The 18,244-nt window shown below is 38.4% G+C and overlaps 1 protein-coding gene and 1 pseudogene across 2 annotated transcripts in view; both read left to right on the top strand.

The window, feature by feature from the left end:
- The window catches only part of Adgrg2 (adhesion G protein-coupled receptor G2), a 96,171-nt gene that overhangs the window by 75,715 nt on the left and 2,212 nt on the right, over positions 1–18,244 (top strand). For both annotated transcript variants that reach the window (XM_033760426.1, XM_033760425.1), the window contains 4 exons: positions 11,191–11,290; positions 11,808–12,091; positions 14,433–14,534; positions 15,498–15,650. In XM_033760426.1, coding sequence (XP_033616317.1) covers positions 11,191–11,290; positions 11,808–12,091; positions 14,433–14,534; positions 15,498–15,650 — 639 coding nt within the window. The remainder of the gene's footprint in view (positions 1–11,190; positions 11,291–11,807; positions 12,092–14,432; positions 14,535–15,497; positions 15,651–18,244) is intronic.
- LOC104875921 lies at positions 229–6,263 on the top strand (annotated as a pseudogene).

Below are 18,244 nucleotides of genomic sequence, written 5' to 3'. Positions count from 1 at the left end.
TTTTTTTTTTTGTTTTTTTTTTTTGTTTTTTTTTTGTAGGAACATAACACTGAGGTTGGGCCGTGAATCCTCTTTGTATCTCCATTAACTAGAATCAGGGCTAGCACAGAAGGTACCAGAAAGAACTCAATAAATTGTTAGCTTAATGTGGTAAAATGAGGCCAAACTCTCAGTACCTGAGCTCTCAGCTAGCCTCATTCTAATTTGAACCTTCCAGACATAAGAGACATGTATGAGGAAGGGATTCTCAGAAGGGCAGAGTGAGTGAATGTGCGTGTAAACCAATGTAACATCGCCACCATGTTGGCATATTTCAGATCATGTGACCTGTTAGTGGTAGGTCACAGAGCCTTAGATTTCCCAAAGATCTGTAGGCTTCTTCCTTCAGTGTAGGTGCCTCCTCAATTTGACATGATTAGCCTGGAATAAATAATCCAACCACTGCTTGAACACTTCCATGGTTGGTGAGCTCATTTCCTTATAAGGCAGCCAATGACCATTTTCCAAACTCTACAGTTCTATTTTTCCATTATATTCAGTTGGCTTCCTGGTGGCACTTATCAGTAGTCTTTGTTTTGTTCTCTCAGGCAGAAGTAACAATAAGCTGATGCCTTTTCTGCGAAGGAATCCTTTAGCTATATACACAAATATAATATTTTATATTCCAATGCATTTTCACAGAAATCACCTCATTAAAGATAGGCCAATGAAGTTAGTAGGTCAGTTATTGGCAACACCAGGGGAAGAAAGTAGCTCCAAATGATGATACTCCCAATCCACAAGGCTGGAAAACAACTGTTCTACATGTCCGTTCCACAGTATTCCAGACAGCATCATCCCCTACTTCCTCCTCTTCTGGATAAATAAATAGTCCCTATGCCACAGGCTTGCAACCCCTTTGCTCACTCTTGCCATGTTACCCTGTCATCATATGTTTGTGAAGAGCAATAGGACAGTATCTTTCCTCTCACTTGTCCCAGAAATATAAGGCACTGTTCAGGTATTGAGCATAGATTCCCTTTGGAAAAACATTTTTATTAGTACATATTTGCCATACATAATGCTCACATTCACTGTAAGAAGTTTGTACCTGTACATAATATACCTTAATTTTTTTTCATTTTCCTCCCTTCCCTTCAACTCTTCTTCCCCTCCTCATTTAGAGAGCCTTTCTTTCATTCTCTTTTTAAAAATCCTTTTTCCTTTCCTTCCCTTCCCCCCTCCTCCCTCTTTTATCCCCCATCCCATTTGAACATTTTCTTCCTACTTCCTAATATCTATTCTTTATTTTGCTCCTCATTTACCCTTAGGGTTTTCATACAAGAGAAACATTGAGATATTTAAACTTTTATGTCTTATTTATTTCAATTACAATTATGGTCTTGAGGTGCATCCATTTAACTACAAATGACTCAAGTTTCTCCTTTTTTATGGCTGAGTACTGTTATATATAAATATCATAGTTTCTTTATCCATTCATCTGATAATGAGAATTGGAGCTGCTTCCAAGATTTAGCTTTTCTAAATTGTGCTATTATAAACATCAGTATGCATATATCACTGTGGTATGATGCTTTTAACTCTTTCAGGAAGATGGCTGGAAAAGGAATAGCTGAGTCAAATGGAACCCCAAGTTTTAGTTTTTTGAGGAATCTCCACACTGATTTCCATAGTGGTTGTACCAGTTTACACTCCCACCAACAATGGACAAGGATTCCCTTTTCCCTACTGCCTCACCAGCATTTGTTATTGGTTGATTTCTTGATGATAGTCCTTCTTTTTGGAGTAAGATGGAATCTCAGTGCTATTTTAATTTGCATTTTCTGAATGACCAGTGATATTGAACATTTTTTTCATATATTTATTGGCTGTTTGTACTTCTTCATCTAAGAAATGTCTATTCATTTCAGACGTCCATGTTTGGATTGGGTCTTCAAATTTGAGGGTGTCTGATTTTTTTGAGTTCCTTATGTGTACTAGGTATTATTACTTTAAGTAGCTGGTCAAAATCTTTTCCCATCCTGTGGGTTGTCTTTTCACTCTGCTAGTGGTTTCTTTCGTTGTGCAAAAGCTTTTGAATTTGATGTGATAAGAATTGTTGATCCTTTGCAATATTTCTTGTGTGATCGGGATTTTGTTCATAAAGCCTTTCCTTACACCTGTGTCTTCAAGAATATTACCTATTCTTTCTACCAGAAGATTAAGTGTTTCTGTTTTAATTTTCAGATATTTGATCCATATTGATTTTAGTTTAGTGCATGGTGAAGGGTCTAGGTGTATGGGTCTAGGTTCAGTCTTTGGTATGTGGAAAGCCAGTTTTCCTGGCACCATTTGTTAAAGAGGCTATCTTCTAGTGAAAGTGTTTGGTTCCTTTGTTAAAAATAGGGTATCTGAGTGTGCTGTATCTTCTACTTTGTTCCATTAATCCTCAGGTCTGGTCTTTTTGTGTGTGTGCGTGTGTGCCAATACTATGCTGTTTTTATCACGGTAGCAATATAACTTCAAATCAAGAATTGTGATGCGCTCTGTCTTGCCCTTAATGCCCAGTATTGCTTTTGCTATTCTGGGTCTTTTATGGTTTCATATGAATTTTAAGATTGTCTTCTCAACTTCTGTGAAGTATGCTGTAGGTATTTTGATTGGGATTGCATTAAATCTGTATAACATTTTTGAGAGTATGACGATTTTCACTTATTCATTCTGCCTATCCAAGAACAAGAGATAGCTTTCCATTTTCTGATAGCTTCTTTGATCTCCTTTTTCAGAGTACTGTACTTTTCAATGTAAAAGTCTTTCACTTGTTAGATTGATTCCTAAGTATTTCATTTTTCTTGATTCTATTGTGAAATATGTTGCTTCCTTAATTTCTCATTTTGTACAGGAGTTCTTTTGAATTTTGATTGTTGACTTTGTATCCTGATACACTACTGAATTTGGTTCATTCTAAGAGCCTTTTGGTGGAGTCTTTGGAGGCTTCTATGTAAAGTATCATGTCATCCACAATTAATGATGATTTAATTTCTTCCTTTCCTGTCCATGTTTCTTTTATTCCTCTCTCTTGTCTAATTGCTCTAGGTAATTTTTCCAGAAGTATATTGAACAGGAGTGGTGATAGTGGACATCCCTGTCTTGTTCCTGACTTTAGAGTGAAGTCTTTCAGTTTTTGACCATTTAGTATGATGTTGACTGTTGGTTTGTCATAAATTGAGATAAAGACCTTCTATTCCAATTGTCTGTAGGATTTTTATTGTGAAGGGGTATTGGACTTTTTGTTTGTTTGTTTATTTGTTTTCTGCATTGATGCTTGTAAATTGCTTGTGATAGATAGATTACTAGTATCAAGACCTCTTTAGGAAATGACTACTTTGCAGAGATGTCTTCTAGGGGCAGCTGGCTCTTGGCCTGTGAGTCTGTCCCAGGATCCTGCCTCTTCTGTTTATTAAGGATGAAAGGTTGCAGCCTGTTTGCTATAGCACCAAGTTCATTGGTACTGGACTATAATATTGTTTATGTACCCTCAACAATCTAAGTATTGGCATAAAAGTAAGATCAATTGATAACAGCAATTATGCCATCTTGTCTAAAGTAGTATAATTAGCAATAATGGTAACATCAAATAGACTGGAAAATGATAAACTGTGATAACTAATAATTTGCCACTTTTAACCATATGTACAAGATTTATAGTTATAAAACAAAATCTAGGGCAAATCAGCAAATTACATATAGTAAATATCCACTCAGTAATGCAATTTTACCCTAAAGTAAGAAAGTTAAAAGGGAGAAGAGGAAAAAATAGAGAACTTAAAAAAGAAGAGGTCGCCAGAGCCGTATCCCCAGTTGTCCCCTCCACTGCCATGGATGCCGCAGCACACTGACAGCCCATGTGTGTGGGGGTGTTCCTGGGCCCTACTGGGCCACCAAGCTGTGGAATGAAGTGACCACATCTTTCCTAGTTGTAATGCCCCTGAGGAAACACTTAAAAAATTATGGCAACTGCTTTACAGCAGGTTTTATTTAAGAAATAATAGCAATTTTAGTCCTGAAGTTACAAGGCAACATAGTATTCAACTATTTTGAAAATTTCTTAAAACTCATGTAATTGAAGATATTGAAGGCAGATGGAGGACAGAAAATCTTGATGACAGTAATCAGCTTTTCAAATTTCCTGCAACTTCCTCATGTAAAACACTTCCACAAAGGCACCCAGAATTGAGAAAAAACAGCATCGACATTTTTTTCTAAAGATAAAGATAATGTTTTTAAATATGAAACTTGTCTCACAGAATTCCCAAAAAGCATAGATTACATTTCTGTCAGGAAACTACAGAGAAAGTAAATCGTGTAATCAGAGAAGATAAGAAAACTTAGGAGAGTGTAGAGAAATAAGCCAGGAAGATGTTGACGAAGTCTGCAGATATGTTATTCTGATCTACCTGAAAACCATTTTGTGTGTGCCATCCCTAGAAGAACTCATAAACCCAAACCAAGTAATTCCTCAATATGTGATATAAAACATGGCCAGCACAAATAGGCATGGAGTAGTTATACTACAAGACAAATCAGGTTACCTTCCTCACTGGGTATTATCTGCCATGAAGTGCCTAGCAAACTGGTCAAGAAGTAATGATATGAGTAATTCAACTTACGTTGAATTTGAGCAAGATGTATTTAGAACAATTGTAGATTATTTTCTTGATCTCCCTGAACCTCTACTTACAGATGAGTAATATGAGCTATTTTGGTTGTGTGTGTGGCTATATCACAATTTCAGATAGACCCAGTGGGATATATCAAATCTAAGATGATCCACAGTCTTTAAAAATCCCTCACTCAATCACTTTGAATTCCTGAGTGTCTTCTTCTTAGTCTGCTTCATGGAAACAAAAACAAAGAAGAATCAGTTTCAAATGAGAGACAACAGATAAAGTGGATCAAAGATTTCAAGAAAGATGTGCTAAGAAAATGCAGCTAGTTAATTTAAGAAGCAGAAGAGTCAGTGCTGATGATATAATGGTAGGAAACTATCACAATTTGATAGGCTTAAGTAGTTTGTATGTTCTTTTCTCTAACATCAAACCAAGGTGCTCCTCTTTGGAAGGAAATGTAAGATATGCCAGGCTATTCAAGTAAAAAGGTGTCCAGTGCCTTCAGTCAATCCATTCTGAATACAAAACAACAAAATAGTGAACAATTTTTAGAGTCAAAGCCCAAACAGAAACCTCTATTGAATCTTCACTCAGAGGGAAGTATTCACAAGCAACTCTGTGGTGGTGGCTTTAAGAGAACTTCTACTTTGTTGAAGACCAAGAAGAGTCATGTTATGGGGACTGCAAGCCCAAACAGCTTTGTAGATCTTAGAGTTTGCTTTTTAAGAAGTAGTACAAGATGGAATAGTTGTGTCAATACACAAGTGGCTGAAATTATCATGAAACCAAACCTTGGGCAAGGTAGCACAAGTGTGCAAAGAACTATGAAAAGTGAACTCGGAAAGGATAGTATCACAATCAATAAAAGAGTGTGTAAAAGTACGATAGAGTTTTCAGAATACTCTTTATCTCCAGCGTTTGCTGTTGACTGGCACACAAAGTTTGCTGCAGCCTCATTTGGACAGAGTTGCCATCTATGTACTACAGCTATGTAGTTTATTATTACTTTTCCCACCAAACCATAGAAAGCTTCAACTTTTAATGCGCACAATTTCACTAATGAGTCAAAATGTTAATATGCCCAGACTACATGATGCAACAGATACAAGGGCACTGATGATCCACGCTTTATCTCAGTGTTTGCTATACTGTGCCGAAGAGGTGGAGCTTGATGAGCTTCTTGCCGCAAGACTGGTCTCCTTCCTCATGGATCATCATCAGGAAACCCTTCAAGCGCCCTCATACTTACACATTGCCATGGAGAAACAACCTGACTACTTAAAAAGTGGCCATATTAAAAGTCCTGGAGATGGACTCATTGCTCCTTTGCCAACTTAATGCTTACTGTAAACAGATGTGCGGAAGTTTGATGAACAAATGTTTCTATCTCCCAAACTGCCATTGCAGAACTTTTAGGGAATATCATTAAAAACAAAAGTTTATCTCTAAAGGAGAAAAGAAGAAAATGAAAGCAGTTTCAGAAGGAATATTCCTTGATGTATCAGAAGAGATTCCCAACCAGAGAATGAAGCAGCATTTTTTGGTGATAAACCTACCATCCAACAGCCAATGCTGATTTTAAGAAAACCAAAGTTTCATAGTCCAAGATACTAACTTAATTAAAATTTATCTAATACTTGTGGAGCTTTGATATATGAAATCTTATCTATGAATCTAGCTCTAGAAAGGAAGTCTATTATTAATGAGATTTCCTTAAATTAACATATATTGTATGAAAAGGTGTCAGAATAGTTGTTTTATCATGTGGGACTGCTGAGAAGCTCCTACATCACAACTGAAAGGACACAACAGTGGATGATACCAAATATTTTAACCAGAAACCATCTTTTATTTTTAAATACAATTATGTGGAAAAATTATCATCATTGTACTAAAATTTTATGCACTTGAATTTTGAAAACTAAGCTGTTATTATCAAGAATAATCTGTAATTTTGTTTCTAAAGAAAACTTATGGCTGTGCTTATGGCTATTAGCTGAAGAACTAGTTGTTTAGGGTTACTTTGCTTCTAAGTGTAAGAATGTGAAGAATATTTGGAAGCTTGTTGAATATCAACTGCTAAATATTGAATGCTTTTGTATATTCTCTTTCACCTTTTAATCTATTTATTTATTTATTTTTATTTTTTATTTTTGGTACGGGAATTGAACTTGGAACCTTACGCTTGCAAAGCAGGCGGAGGAACCACTGGGCTAAATTCCCAGCCCTAATCTATTTGTGTGTGTGTGTGTGTGTGTGTGTGTGTGTGTGTTTATTTTATTTTTTATTTATTTATTTTGTTTTTGGTACCAGGGATTGAACTCGGGTCCTTGCACTTGTGAGGCAGACGGTGGAACCACTGAGCTAAATCCCCAGCCCTGTTTTAAATGTTTATAGAAGATTTTTATTTCGTCTTAAACATTAGCCCAACTGCTTTATTCCTTTTCCCTATAAATATCTTTTGAAATCTTGTGTTCATAAACTGCTAGAGTGATTATTGTAGTCATCAGGGTTAGGCAAGGGAATACGTTAAATAAAGGACCCATTACTTACAAGGTTATTTTATGATAATTACCCATAGAGTCAAATTCAAAGGAGTGCAAGAGATTAACCGCACACTAGAAGCCCAAAATATTCAGTTGAGGGCCTGGATCCCAGCAGTTTCCCACACAAATCCAGCTAAAGGATCAGAGTCCAAGACAATGTCCTCCTCGAGTCCAGCCAGTGGCCTAGAGCCCACGGCAATGTCTCGTGCTTGTCTGTTTTGAGGATCTGCATCTAGAAGGCCCAAAGGCCAGTGGTGGAAGCCAGAAAATCTGTGGTCATGAGATGAAGGATTTGTGCCACCAAGCTGAGGGATCCACATTGGAGCCAGGAAGTGATACTCACGGTAAAGATCAGAACCCCTGATGAAAACAGCAGCCATTCCCAGTGACATGAAGCCCCAAGCTCCTCCTCCGATGAGAACAGCCTAGTTTGCATCAGGAAAACCATCCTCAGCAAGCTTCTCCTAGAAAATCAACAGGCCAACATCTTCCTTCCCATTTCTCTTTTTATGGCTATTGGTAACAATCTTCAGATGGATCCTCCACACTTAGACCATGCTGATTCAGTTCAGCAGGGCATTACAAGTTGACCATTAGTCAATCCACTATAGTGATTGAGATATAAAAGAAGTATATAAAGCTTCTGAATTGTTAATTCTGAAATATAGCACCTGCTGTGTGCCTGGAAATGGTGAATAAAATAATATCCCCTAAGATATTTATCTTTTCCCTTATTCCCCCTTCCCTATCCTTCTCACTGTCCCTACACCTTTGGTCCTTTTCTTCCTATTTGCTAATTGTCCCATTAGGATCTTGAGTACTATTTTAGTTTTTCACACCAGAGAAACTATTCGGTATTTGCATATGTGTGCCTTATTTATTTCACTTAGAAGTATATCCTCAAAATGTACCCATTTAACTATGAATGAATCTACTTTCTCATTCTTTATGGCTGAGTAGTATTCCATTTTATAGAAAAACCACATCTTCCTTATCCAGTTTCCAATTGATGGGCAGAAGGGCTGTTCCAAAGTTTTACCTATTACAAACTGTGCCGCTATAAACATGGGTGCGCATATATCACTGTGGTATGATTCTTTCACTCCTTTTGGAAAGATACCCAACAGAGGGATGGCTGGGTCAAATGGAACCTCTAATCCTAGTTCTTTGAGGTATCTCCATATTGACTTCCATAGTGGTTGCACCAGTCTGCACTCCCACCAACAATGGAGAAGGGTTCCTTTCTCCCCACAACCGTGCCAACATTTGTTATTGATTGATTTCTTGATAGCAGCCATTCTTTGTGGGGTAAGGTGGAATCTCAGGGTTGTTTTCATCTGCATCTCTCGAATGACCAGTGATGTGGAGCACTTTTTCATATATTTACTTGCTGCTTTTATTTCTTTGTCTGAGAAATGTCTGTTCACTTCAGATGCCCACTTTAGAATTGGGTCTTTACATTTTGCGGGGGGCTGGTTGAGTTCCTTATATATTTTAGATAATCGTCCTTTGTCTGAGGAGCAGCTGGTAAAAAGTTTTTCCCACATTGTAGGTTGTCTCTTGGTTCTGTTGATGGTTTCTTTTGCAGTGCAGAAGCTTTTTAATAAGATGAGATCCCAGTTGTTGATTCTTTCTGCTAGTTCCCGTGCTACTGAGGATTTGTTCATGAAGTCTTTTCCTATTAGGATATTTATTTTTTAGGGCCAGGGATTTAGCTTAGTGATTCCACTGCCTGCCTCACAAGTGCAAGGTCCTGAGTTCGATTTCCCCATAGCCCCCAAAAAAGATATTTATTTTTTTTAATCAGGGGAGATTCATCTATCTAATGCTTAAAGTAACAATTATGCATTGAAATCCAGGCATGGAGAGTCCCTCAGCAGAGGATGGCTTTTGTGACTGTGGAATAGTTCTAGAAGCCCAGGGCTCAGCTTATCCCAATCAGTTCTACCTGTTATACAAACATTGGTGCCTTTTTTTATAAACTCTGGAGGTGATTAAGATAGTCAGCTAGCTTTGAGAGTCAGTGCTTTTTACAGCGTTTAAGGAAATACCAAGCTGACAGCACATAGACATTTATTTTTCATTGAAAGAAAAGCCAAGTACAAATGCCTCTCAGCACAAAGTTCCCTGGATTCCTGAGTGATTGACTTGGTGCTCATGTTAATAAGTTTGTCTTCTTATTTTTGTATGTAAAATATAAAGAAATATACATTTAATGAGCTCTATACTTAATGACTATCAAGAAGAAGGAGAAGGAGGAGAGGAGGGGAGGGCAAGGAGGAAGAAGTGGAAGAGAAAAAAGAGGAAGGATAAGAACAAGACCCAAAAGAAAAAAATTAAGAAGAGTCTCTGTGATTTCAAAGCTGTAGTTATCTTCTGGGGTCAATTTTTTTGTGGCAGTTTCAAATTCAAGGTGTGATTCTATTCTTGTGGATAGACAAAGGAGGTAGTCAGAGCCCAGATCCATGCTGGATAATCCCAGCAAGCTGGCAGTAGGATTAGGGCATGGTATTATTTCTGGGTCTCTTAAATCTATATAAGTTCTGGCTGAACCTTATGACTGGTCGTGGGTTTGGAGCTCGAGTCCTTTAGCTTATAACACTGGGTTTCTCTTGTCATGGACAGCTCCCATCACTGTGGTAGTTTAACACTGGAGCTCTAAGTTTAACTGAAAACCCTACTGTGGCTGCTCTGAGTCCCAGGCTCACTGTTGTAGCGCACAGTATCCACTGCTCTGTTCCACTGGTGCATTTCTCCCTGGAGGTCTCTGGAGTTGCCTGCTTTCACTTTGTCTCTGTAGATTCAGTCTCCCTTTTTCATCCCAAAAGCCAAGAACTGACAAGAAAGTGCAGGTTGCCCCTTTCTTTTTCTGCATTATGCTCTGTCTCTTGAATTTCTCTGTCTCTGAGGTCCACCTCTCTCCTTCTTTCCTTCCCCAAGTTATTATTTTCCAGTGTCTGGGTTCCAAATCTTGGAGAGGCTGATTTGTTGCTGCTTACTGGCCTGCCATCTTCCTGAAAGTCTCTGGGGATTGAACCTAGGGCTTTGGCATATGTGAGGCAAGACTGCTACCACTGAGCTACACTCCCAGCTTGACAGTATTTTCTTTTTAGAAAAATACCTCTTAGGAAGTTATTACATACCAATATCATCAGAAAATACAAATACAAAAGAATTAAATGAAGTATTACATTGGGTTGTACGCGGTGCCCCAGGCAATCTGTGAAAAGGAATTGTCTTTTATTTCTCTGAGCCTCGACACTGGCTGGTGGTTGGTCTGTGCGTACAGTATGAGTTGGATGGCATGGGGAAAGTAGGAGATAGCATGGAGGTGTGAGAAGCACTCCTTCCCAGCCAAGAGCCATGTTAAACTGGCTTTTCTTGGGGCCTTCTCATTGTGTCTCCTCTAAGTGGAAATACTTGTTGGCCCTTCAGAGAGCCAACATAGTGGTAGTCACTAACCAGAAATTAGCCAACAAAGGTGACTTTATCCACCAGGTTCCAAATAATTAATTGAGGACTTGCTTAAGTAACACTAGCTGTCATAACAGGAGCCTTCAGTCTGACTTCAAGTCTCAGTAGATCATTTCTCACTCATGTGCAGTCCAGTAGAGGGAGTGGAAGAGTCTCTACTTTTGCAGTTATTCAAGGATCCAAGTTGATAAAACTGCCTCAAACTGAGCTTTCAAGGTTGCTCTGTATTTGGGGCTAAAGAGAGAACAGAGGATCTCATAGTGTCTATAAGGCAGATCTGGAGTGAAGCAAATCACTTCAGCCTGTATCCCTCTGGCCAGAACTTAGTGATGTGGCCATGCATACCTGAATGCCAGGGAGGCTAGGAGCCTCCAGCCATGTGCCAAAGAAGGAGAATAACTGGTTTAGTAGCTAGCCAGCCTCTGCCATGCCACAAGAAGAAAATAAAATGATCTCTAGTCTTTCTTCTCACCACCTTTGGTTGTTAGAGGTATGTGTGACCAATGTTTCCCATTTTCCAGGAGTACCAGCTGTGGTTGTGACAACTGTCTTGATTATATCCCTAAACAACTATGGGCTTGGATCCTATGGGAAATTCCCCAATGGCTCACCAGATGACTTGTGAGTACAGAGTTCCCCCACACCAATATGACGTGAACTAGATAATTAAATTCTCCAAAGAAATAGAGGACCTAATCAGCATTTTGATGTCAGCTCTTTTCTTAATAAAACTGGTCATATTTGACAACAGCCCTCACCATCATATGTAATGAGACAAGCTAGTTGGAAATGTCATACTATAAGTCAAGTAACAAATTCGGAGGAACTATTTTGAGAAAGAATATGAATTAAGGAGAATTATATTAATTATATTAATAAAAACTCATGGAATAGAATTACTAGGATTTACCTGGATGAAATCCAGAATGTTAAAAATACATTTTAAAAATATGTGTAATCACTTAAATATTCTAAAATAAACCCTTAGATTCTTTCCCTTATGGAACAGTGTTTTTATCATTTTCTTTCTCTTATAGAAAATGTTTCAGTAAAAGGTTATACATTCAGTATATCCTCTGGGACATTATTTCATCATTGTAATCTATTTTCCCCCATTTTTCTTCCCTCCAAATTCCAGCTGCTGGATCAATAGCAATGCAGTATTCTATATTACAGTTGTGGGATATTTCTGTGTGATATTTTTGCTGAATATCAGCATGTTCATTGTTGTCCTGGTTCAGCTCTGTCGAATTAAAAAGAAGAAGCAATTGGGAGCCCAGCGAAAAACTAGTATTCAAGACCTCAGGAGCATTGCTGGCCTTACATTTTTACTGGGAATTACTTGGGGCTTTGCCTTCTTTGCCTGGGGACCAGTTAATGTCACTTTTATGTATCTCTTTGCCATCTTTAACACCTTACAAGGTAAGCTCTACAACAATAAATATGATCCCAGTTGAATATAAAAATCCCTGCTAAATGAGTATTTGCAAAGTGGCTTATGTGCTGGCTAAGATATATTTGTTGCAAGGGCTTGGAGATTCTTGGGAGAAAGGTATTCACTAAATTCAAGATACAGTGCTTTTCTCTTTCTTTGTATCCATCATTATCCAGTTAGTCTTCCTTCAGTTAGTTCTTTCTTTTTATATTTTAAATTAATTTCTTGAAGTAGATTCTCCATACAATAAAACACACATAGCATAAGTTTCCCTATGAGTGTTCAGACTCACCAGTGTTTGGTTTGGAGACTATGATAAATGAAAAGGAAGGCAATAACCAGACACAAATGGCACAATATTTCCCAGGGGTTAATCCTTACAAATTGCAGACCTGGCCTGGTAGCAGCAGGGTGCAGGCTCTGTGTGTTGGCCACTTCATTTTAGAACCTTCTTACTGTAGTTGTATTATTTAGAAAAGCAAATTACTAACTTGCTAAACAGCAGTGTTATAAAAGGCTTATCTAGTGTTAATTTTTAATGTAAGTGCTTTGGCATTAAAAGCCCAAGGAGGCTAATAGGTTCATATTAATGAACAATAGGTTTACATTAATCAATGGGCAATAATTCACTGTCCCTTGGCTTGCTTTGAATCCGCATCCTCGTATGGGATGCCTTTTCTTTGCATTCTGCTGTGCCTGTCTTCCTGTTGCTTTTAGCTCCTAGTGCTCCCCCACTCCTAGTTACATTCAAAGAAATCCCACCCTGAGGTGAAATTCAGATACCAAATTTGGCCATTAGTCTTTTATTTTGTTTGATACCAGAGAAGAGGGGTCAGAAAAATGCTTGATGGATATATGTGGTTGTTAATTTTTTACGTGTAAGTTCCTGAATTGGTATATTGTAGGTGTTGCACTATATAGTATTAAATAGAACCCCCCCCAAGCAAATTATTTGTAAGGGTTTTGCCAACAATGGCATACTAAAATAGGCACATTAAGAGAAAAATACATATATACCCAAATCACACTATTCAGTAACATTAAAGCTAGGTACCTACCGTCATGTGTTTAATGTGGAAAGTGAACCTGCTTCTTTTTCTTCATTTCCCCAGAATATCTTTTCATTAGAGTATGAATGAATACTTTTTCTATAAAAGGGAATTAATACCTAATTCACAATGCTTTTGAGTTGATTAAAGAAGATAGATTCATTCATTCATTCATTCATTCATAATCTGGCTGTGTTGTTTCTCCCCTAATGCAACCAAGGGTGGCCTCCCAGGGTGGAATTTGAGAAGAGGTATGCAATATGTACACATCAGTCTTGAGGGTGGACATGTGTACCTTTAGAAGCAAATGTGGTATTTTAAAATGATGACTGTAAAATAGACAACTGATATGGTGGTACACACCTGTGATCCTAGCACTGTAGGAAGGTGAGGCAGGATCAAGTCCAGCCTGGGCAACTCAGTGATTTAAGGAGACCCTGTCTCAAAATACAAAAGGGCTGTGAATGTAGCTCAGTGCAGTGACCGTGGGTTCAGTACCCAGTACTGAAAAAAAAAAGTAGATAGATGAGGTGTGGAGGGGAGAGATAGAGAGAGCTCAGAATTTGTCCATACATTCAGCAAATATTGGCAAAAGTCTTGGGGAGTGGCAGAGATGAGAAAGTCTAAATTGTACCAATAAATTTTATTGGTACTATCTATCTATCTATCTATCTATCTGTCTAGGGACAGTGATGGGCAGGAGATGGAGTCCAAGGGCCCTTTCAAGTTTTCAGCTGGCTCTTTTCCAGGACAATAGAGGAGAATTTCCTGGAGCATCTTGGAGGGAGGCAGGAAAGTAGTAGATGTGCCCATTGCCGTGCAACCCTCAGGCTTGGTGCACGTAGGGCAAGGCTCAAGCCAGGAGCCCAGCAGTGAGCAGAACAGCAGGAGAGAGGAATGTGAGACTGGCAAAGATGACATTTAACAGAACTTAGAAATGCATTTTGAATCCAGAGGGTGAGAGAGGTAGGAGCCAAGGTCATGGCTGGGATCCTGGGTAAATGGAAGACAGGGAAGGGCCAAGGATCAAATGTGAGAAGAGAGTCAGTAAATTTAGTTTCAGAAATGTGAAACCATCATTCCTTTTTAAAATATTCTTTGTTTTACAAAGATTAAAAGGGAAGGCATTACCTGGATGCCTTTCCATAGAAAGCTTCAATTTGTAAAATTTCATTTTGCCCTAGCTACCAAAGAGTTTATCTTTTATGCAAAGTAAACATATAACATTCGGGTCTTAATTTGGAATTCATTGTGTCATGGTTCTTTTCTCCCCCTTTAGGATTTTTCATATTCATCTTCTACTGTGTAGCAAAAGAGAATGTCAGAAAGCAATGGAGGCGGTACCTTTGTTGTGGAAAGTTACGGTTGGCTGAAAATTCTGGTAAAGATTTACTGTTTCTCTTCCTCTGAAATCTCAGAGAAAAGATGTATAAATTGAGAGCCAAGGCAATAATATTGAGGGACCACTGGATCTGAAAATCAGTGAACAGAGCCCACACAACAGAAAACATTGTGAACATCAGGAGAAAAAAAAAAAACTACTGAATTAAAATCTATTTATATCTGAGAATTTTGTAAGCAGTTAGTGTGCTGGCTGCTTCTTGAAAGAAGCAACAGTGTAATTTTTAGTTTCTTTCCTACTGAGCACATGTGTTTCATTTCTCAAAGTAATTTTTAATATTTTCCTTTATAACTTTTTAGAGCTTGACTCAACCCTCCCTCTACAGGTTCCGGTTGTCAGGTGCTTTATTTGTTAGCTGGCCAGACTTTGTATATAAACTTTGACACCCACTGGGTTATTTTGAAGTTACTTTCACCTATCCCCTTTTGGTAGTAGAGCATATAGCTCATTTTTAAGAAAATATGACAAAAGAAATACTATTTGAAGAGGCTGGATTCCTTTGCTTGAGTACTGCCTTTGCAGGGTCTGGGGGAACCAGACTCTGTACTTGAGAAATGGCAGTACGCATAGGTCAGTTATTTGTATGGATTCAAGAACGATCAGACACTGCAACACAATTGATTCTTGTTCTTGTTAGGATAGTGGGAGACTCTGAATTTACTACCTAATTCAGTGGATATTTATAGGCACAATCAAATGATCTTGGCTTTTAGTTTTAGGAGAATATAGGTTACTTTGAACCGGGCAGTCATTTGAAGAACAAATGTATATAGTCTAAGTGAAAGTACCTTTTATCACACCAACCTGTAAAATGTGTGTGACCTCTCTATAGGATCTTGGAGTGAGAAATCAGTTGCTAGAACTTGTTGCACTGTAATCTTTCTCTTGCATTTGAGCTTCAACATACCGCCCTGTTTTTCTGTAATGCTTATTCTGCTGTAGACTGGAGTAAAACTGCTACTAATGGTTTAAAGAAGCAGACTGTAAACCAAGGAGTATCCAGCTCTTCAAATTCCTTACAGTCAAGTAGTAACTCCACTAACTCCACCACACTGCTAGTGAATCATGATTGTTCAGTACACGCAAGCGGGAATGGTATGTATGTCTCAATATAGTATTTTTCAAGCTAGTGTTTAGTTTTATCTTTTAGTGGTATTTTTGCGAAGCAAACTGAGTAATTAGATATATGACTAGTAGATCAAAATGGGGTTCCCTCATAAAAGAGAAAGCTTATTAATCCAAATTTATTTATTTTACAGCAAATATTCAAACAACCTTTATTCAGATTTAATTTTTTTATAATGGGACTTGGTGATGGCCTAAAGCTTTAATGTTTCAAATCCTAATTTAAATATCACCAAAAGATATCAGTACTGTGCTGTTTCTGTGAGAGCAGTACCTAAAATAGTCCATAAGACTCTATCTGTTTTTATTACATCTACAATAGTACACATGTTCAAACTTTTAAACCTTCCTGTTTTTCACTTTTCATGTTTCTTTCCCACAATATGGCTGCCTTGTGACAGCAACCAAATCCCCATGAATATATCAAATACTAGAAGACAAATTGTGACCAGTATTGGTTACCATATATGTCACTAATGTGTGCTGCTATGCCTCTTTTACTCACTAATTCTGATATTTCGAGCTAAAACCCATTACATTTTCTTTCTTACGTAAGACTGGCCTTCTCATTACTCATAAAAGCTTACCTATTTTTGCCTTCTGCTTCTTAACATATCTTTTGCATTTTATAAAAACTTAAACTCTGACAGTTTGCTTTCTCCTTCCATAGAAAATTTGCCTTTTTTCCCCTTGTTTTAGGATATCAATTTTTTCAAGACTAATTCAAATAAATTTGTGAGAAGGTTCATAACAAATGGTTTTCCAGGCTCCTGAGGTTTGGGGGCAGAGGTATTGGTTTGTCTAGACTTTGTTTTTGTTTTTTGCAGTACAAAGGATTGAACACAGGGCATTCCGATTAAGCTACATCCCCAGCCCTTTTTAATTTTTTATTTTGAGACAAGGTCTCACTAAGTTGCCCAGGCTGGGCTCAAGACTTCAAACCTCCTGCCTCAGCCTGCCAGATTGTTCAGAAGTATAGGCTTTTAAAATACAATGGGGGCTGGGGATTTAGCTCAGTGGTTCTGGTGCCTGCTTCGCAAGTGCAAGGACCTGAATTCTATCCCTAGTACCAGAAAAAAACAAAAACAATGGGATGCCTTGAAATAAAGATTTCTGAATCTCAGGCACAATTGTCATCTGGGGCTCCATAATTCTGTTAAGTGAGATTGTGGGATATAGAGCAGCATCTACCTGGCTTCTACCCTGTAGAGCCAGTTGTGCCCTGCCCCCTGTGTTGACAACCAAAAATGTCCCCAGACACTGACAAATGTCCTCAGGAGGATAAACTTACCCCTCGTTGTGAACTACTGCTGTAAATATGAGAAACTGCTGCCATATGGCCTTAGCTATTTACTGTCAATACCAGAAGGGAAGCTCTGGGCTCTTCGCCAAATAGCTATTTCAGGAATGATTCGATGTAGGTAAATAAAGTAAAGGAGGTAGGACTCAAGGCTGGTTGACGGTGTTAGAGAACAGGTGGAAAGGAGTTAAATCAAAGGAGTGAGCTGGATCATCCAGAAGCCTTATGTGTTTGGGGCTCTTCATCCATGAAAATATGTTTTTATTTTTCCATGTTCTAGAAAGAGCTCAAACCTAGAGTTTCACCTGCCTAGCTCTGTCAGTATTGTTGTCATCCTTTGAGGAATCAGATTTGACAGAAATAGCACATGTCGACACAGCTGTTTGACACAGCTATTTTTGATGCCTTACAGTGAGGGAGGGGTGCATATTAGGGTCACCAGAATGGCTGTTTCAGGTTGTAATAAGCCTGTCAGGGGTGAACATCTCTGATTTGTCAGTCCTTGGACCGAGATCTGGGAGAAATGAGGAATAGAATTGGCAATTTCAAAAAAGAAGTGGGCAGCTGGTTTGTTTATTATCCTGGGACAAATTGTTCTTGCACCAAAATATCCTCAGACTAAAATGCCTTAAGTCAGAACAGCTGCCTCAGTCACATGCCCTATTTGAGCTGTGGCACAGATGGAGCTGTATTAACCGTATCTCCCACCTTGTTTGCATAAATATGACATGCATCCAATGTAAGCTGCCTTAAAGCCTTGTCTTTCATCACACGAGGCCACAAGCTCACAATTTGGAAGCAGAATCATCACATGTTGACTCTATCACTTCTGACCCATGGCAGAGCACTTAATTTCTTCAGGCTTAGTTTCATCATTTGTGAAATGGAGATAGTAATAGTACCCATTCCCTATAGTTATAAATGAGATAATATTTAGAAAGTGCTTGTTGCTAGTATCGTGATTGTTTTGGTCATTAGGTTACCAACTAACAAATGGGCTTACTCAGCTTTCTATGTGGTCTCCCAATGGTTTAATAGCCAAGGTTGGTGTTCCCTACAATCCAGGGCCTGCTCAGGATGAGGGAGGCCGAGGTCCAAACCACAGGTGCAGCTGAAGACCCAGCTGCCCCCTAGCTGAACTCTTGTGTTAGAATCCAAGGTCTCTTCTTAAGAACCAATCCTAATTGAATCAGTTTTGCCTTCATTTAGATAGGATGACTTACGGATAGTAAAAGAGAGATGATTTTTTTTTTTTTTTTTTTTT

This window comes from Fukomys damarensis, unplaced genomic scaffold, assembly GCF_012274545.1.
Source record: "Fukomys damarensis isolate Sample0158 unplaced genomic scaffold, DMR_v1.0_HiC HiC_scaffold_39, whole genome shotgun sequence".
NCBI classification, from domain to species: Eukaryota; Metazoa; Chordata; class Mammalia; order Rodentia; family Bathyergidae; genus Fukomys; species Fukomys damarensis.
The sequence above is the reverse complement of the archived record's forward strand: the minus strand, read 5'-3'. Positions and strand labels throughout refer to the sequence as shown.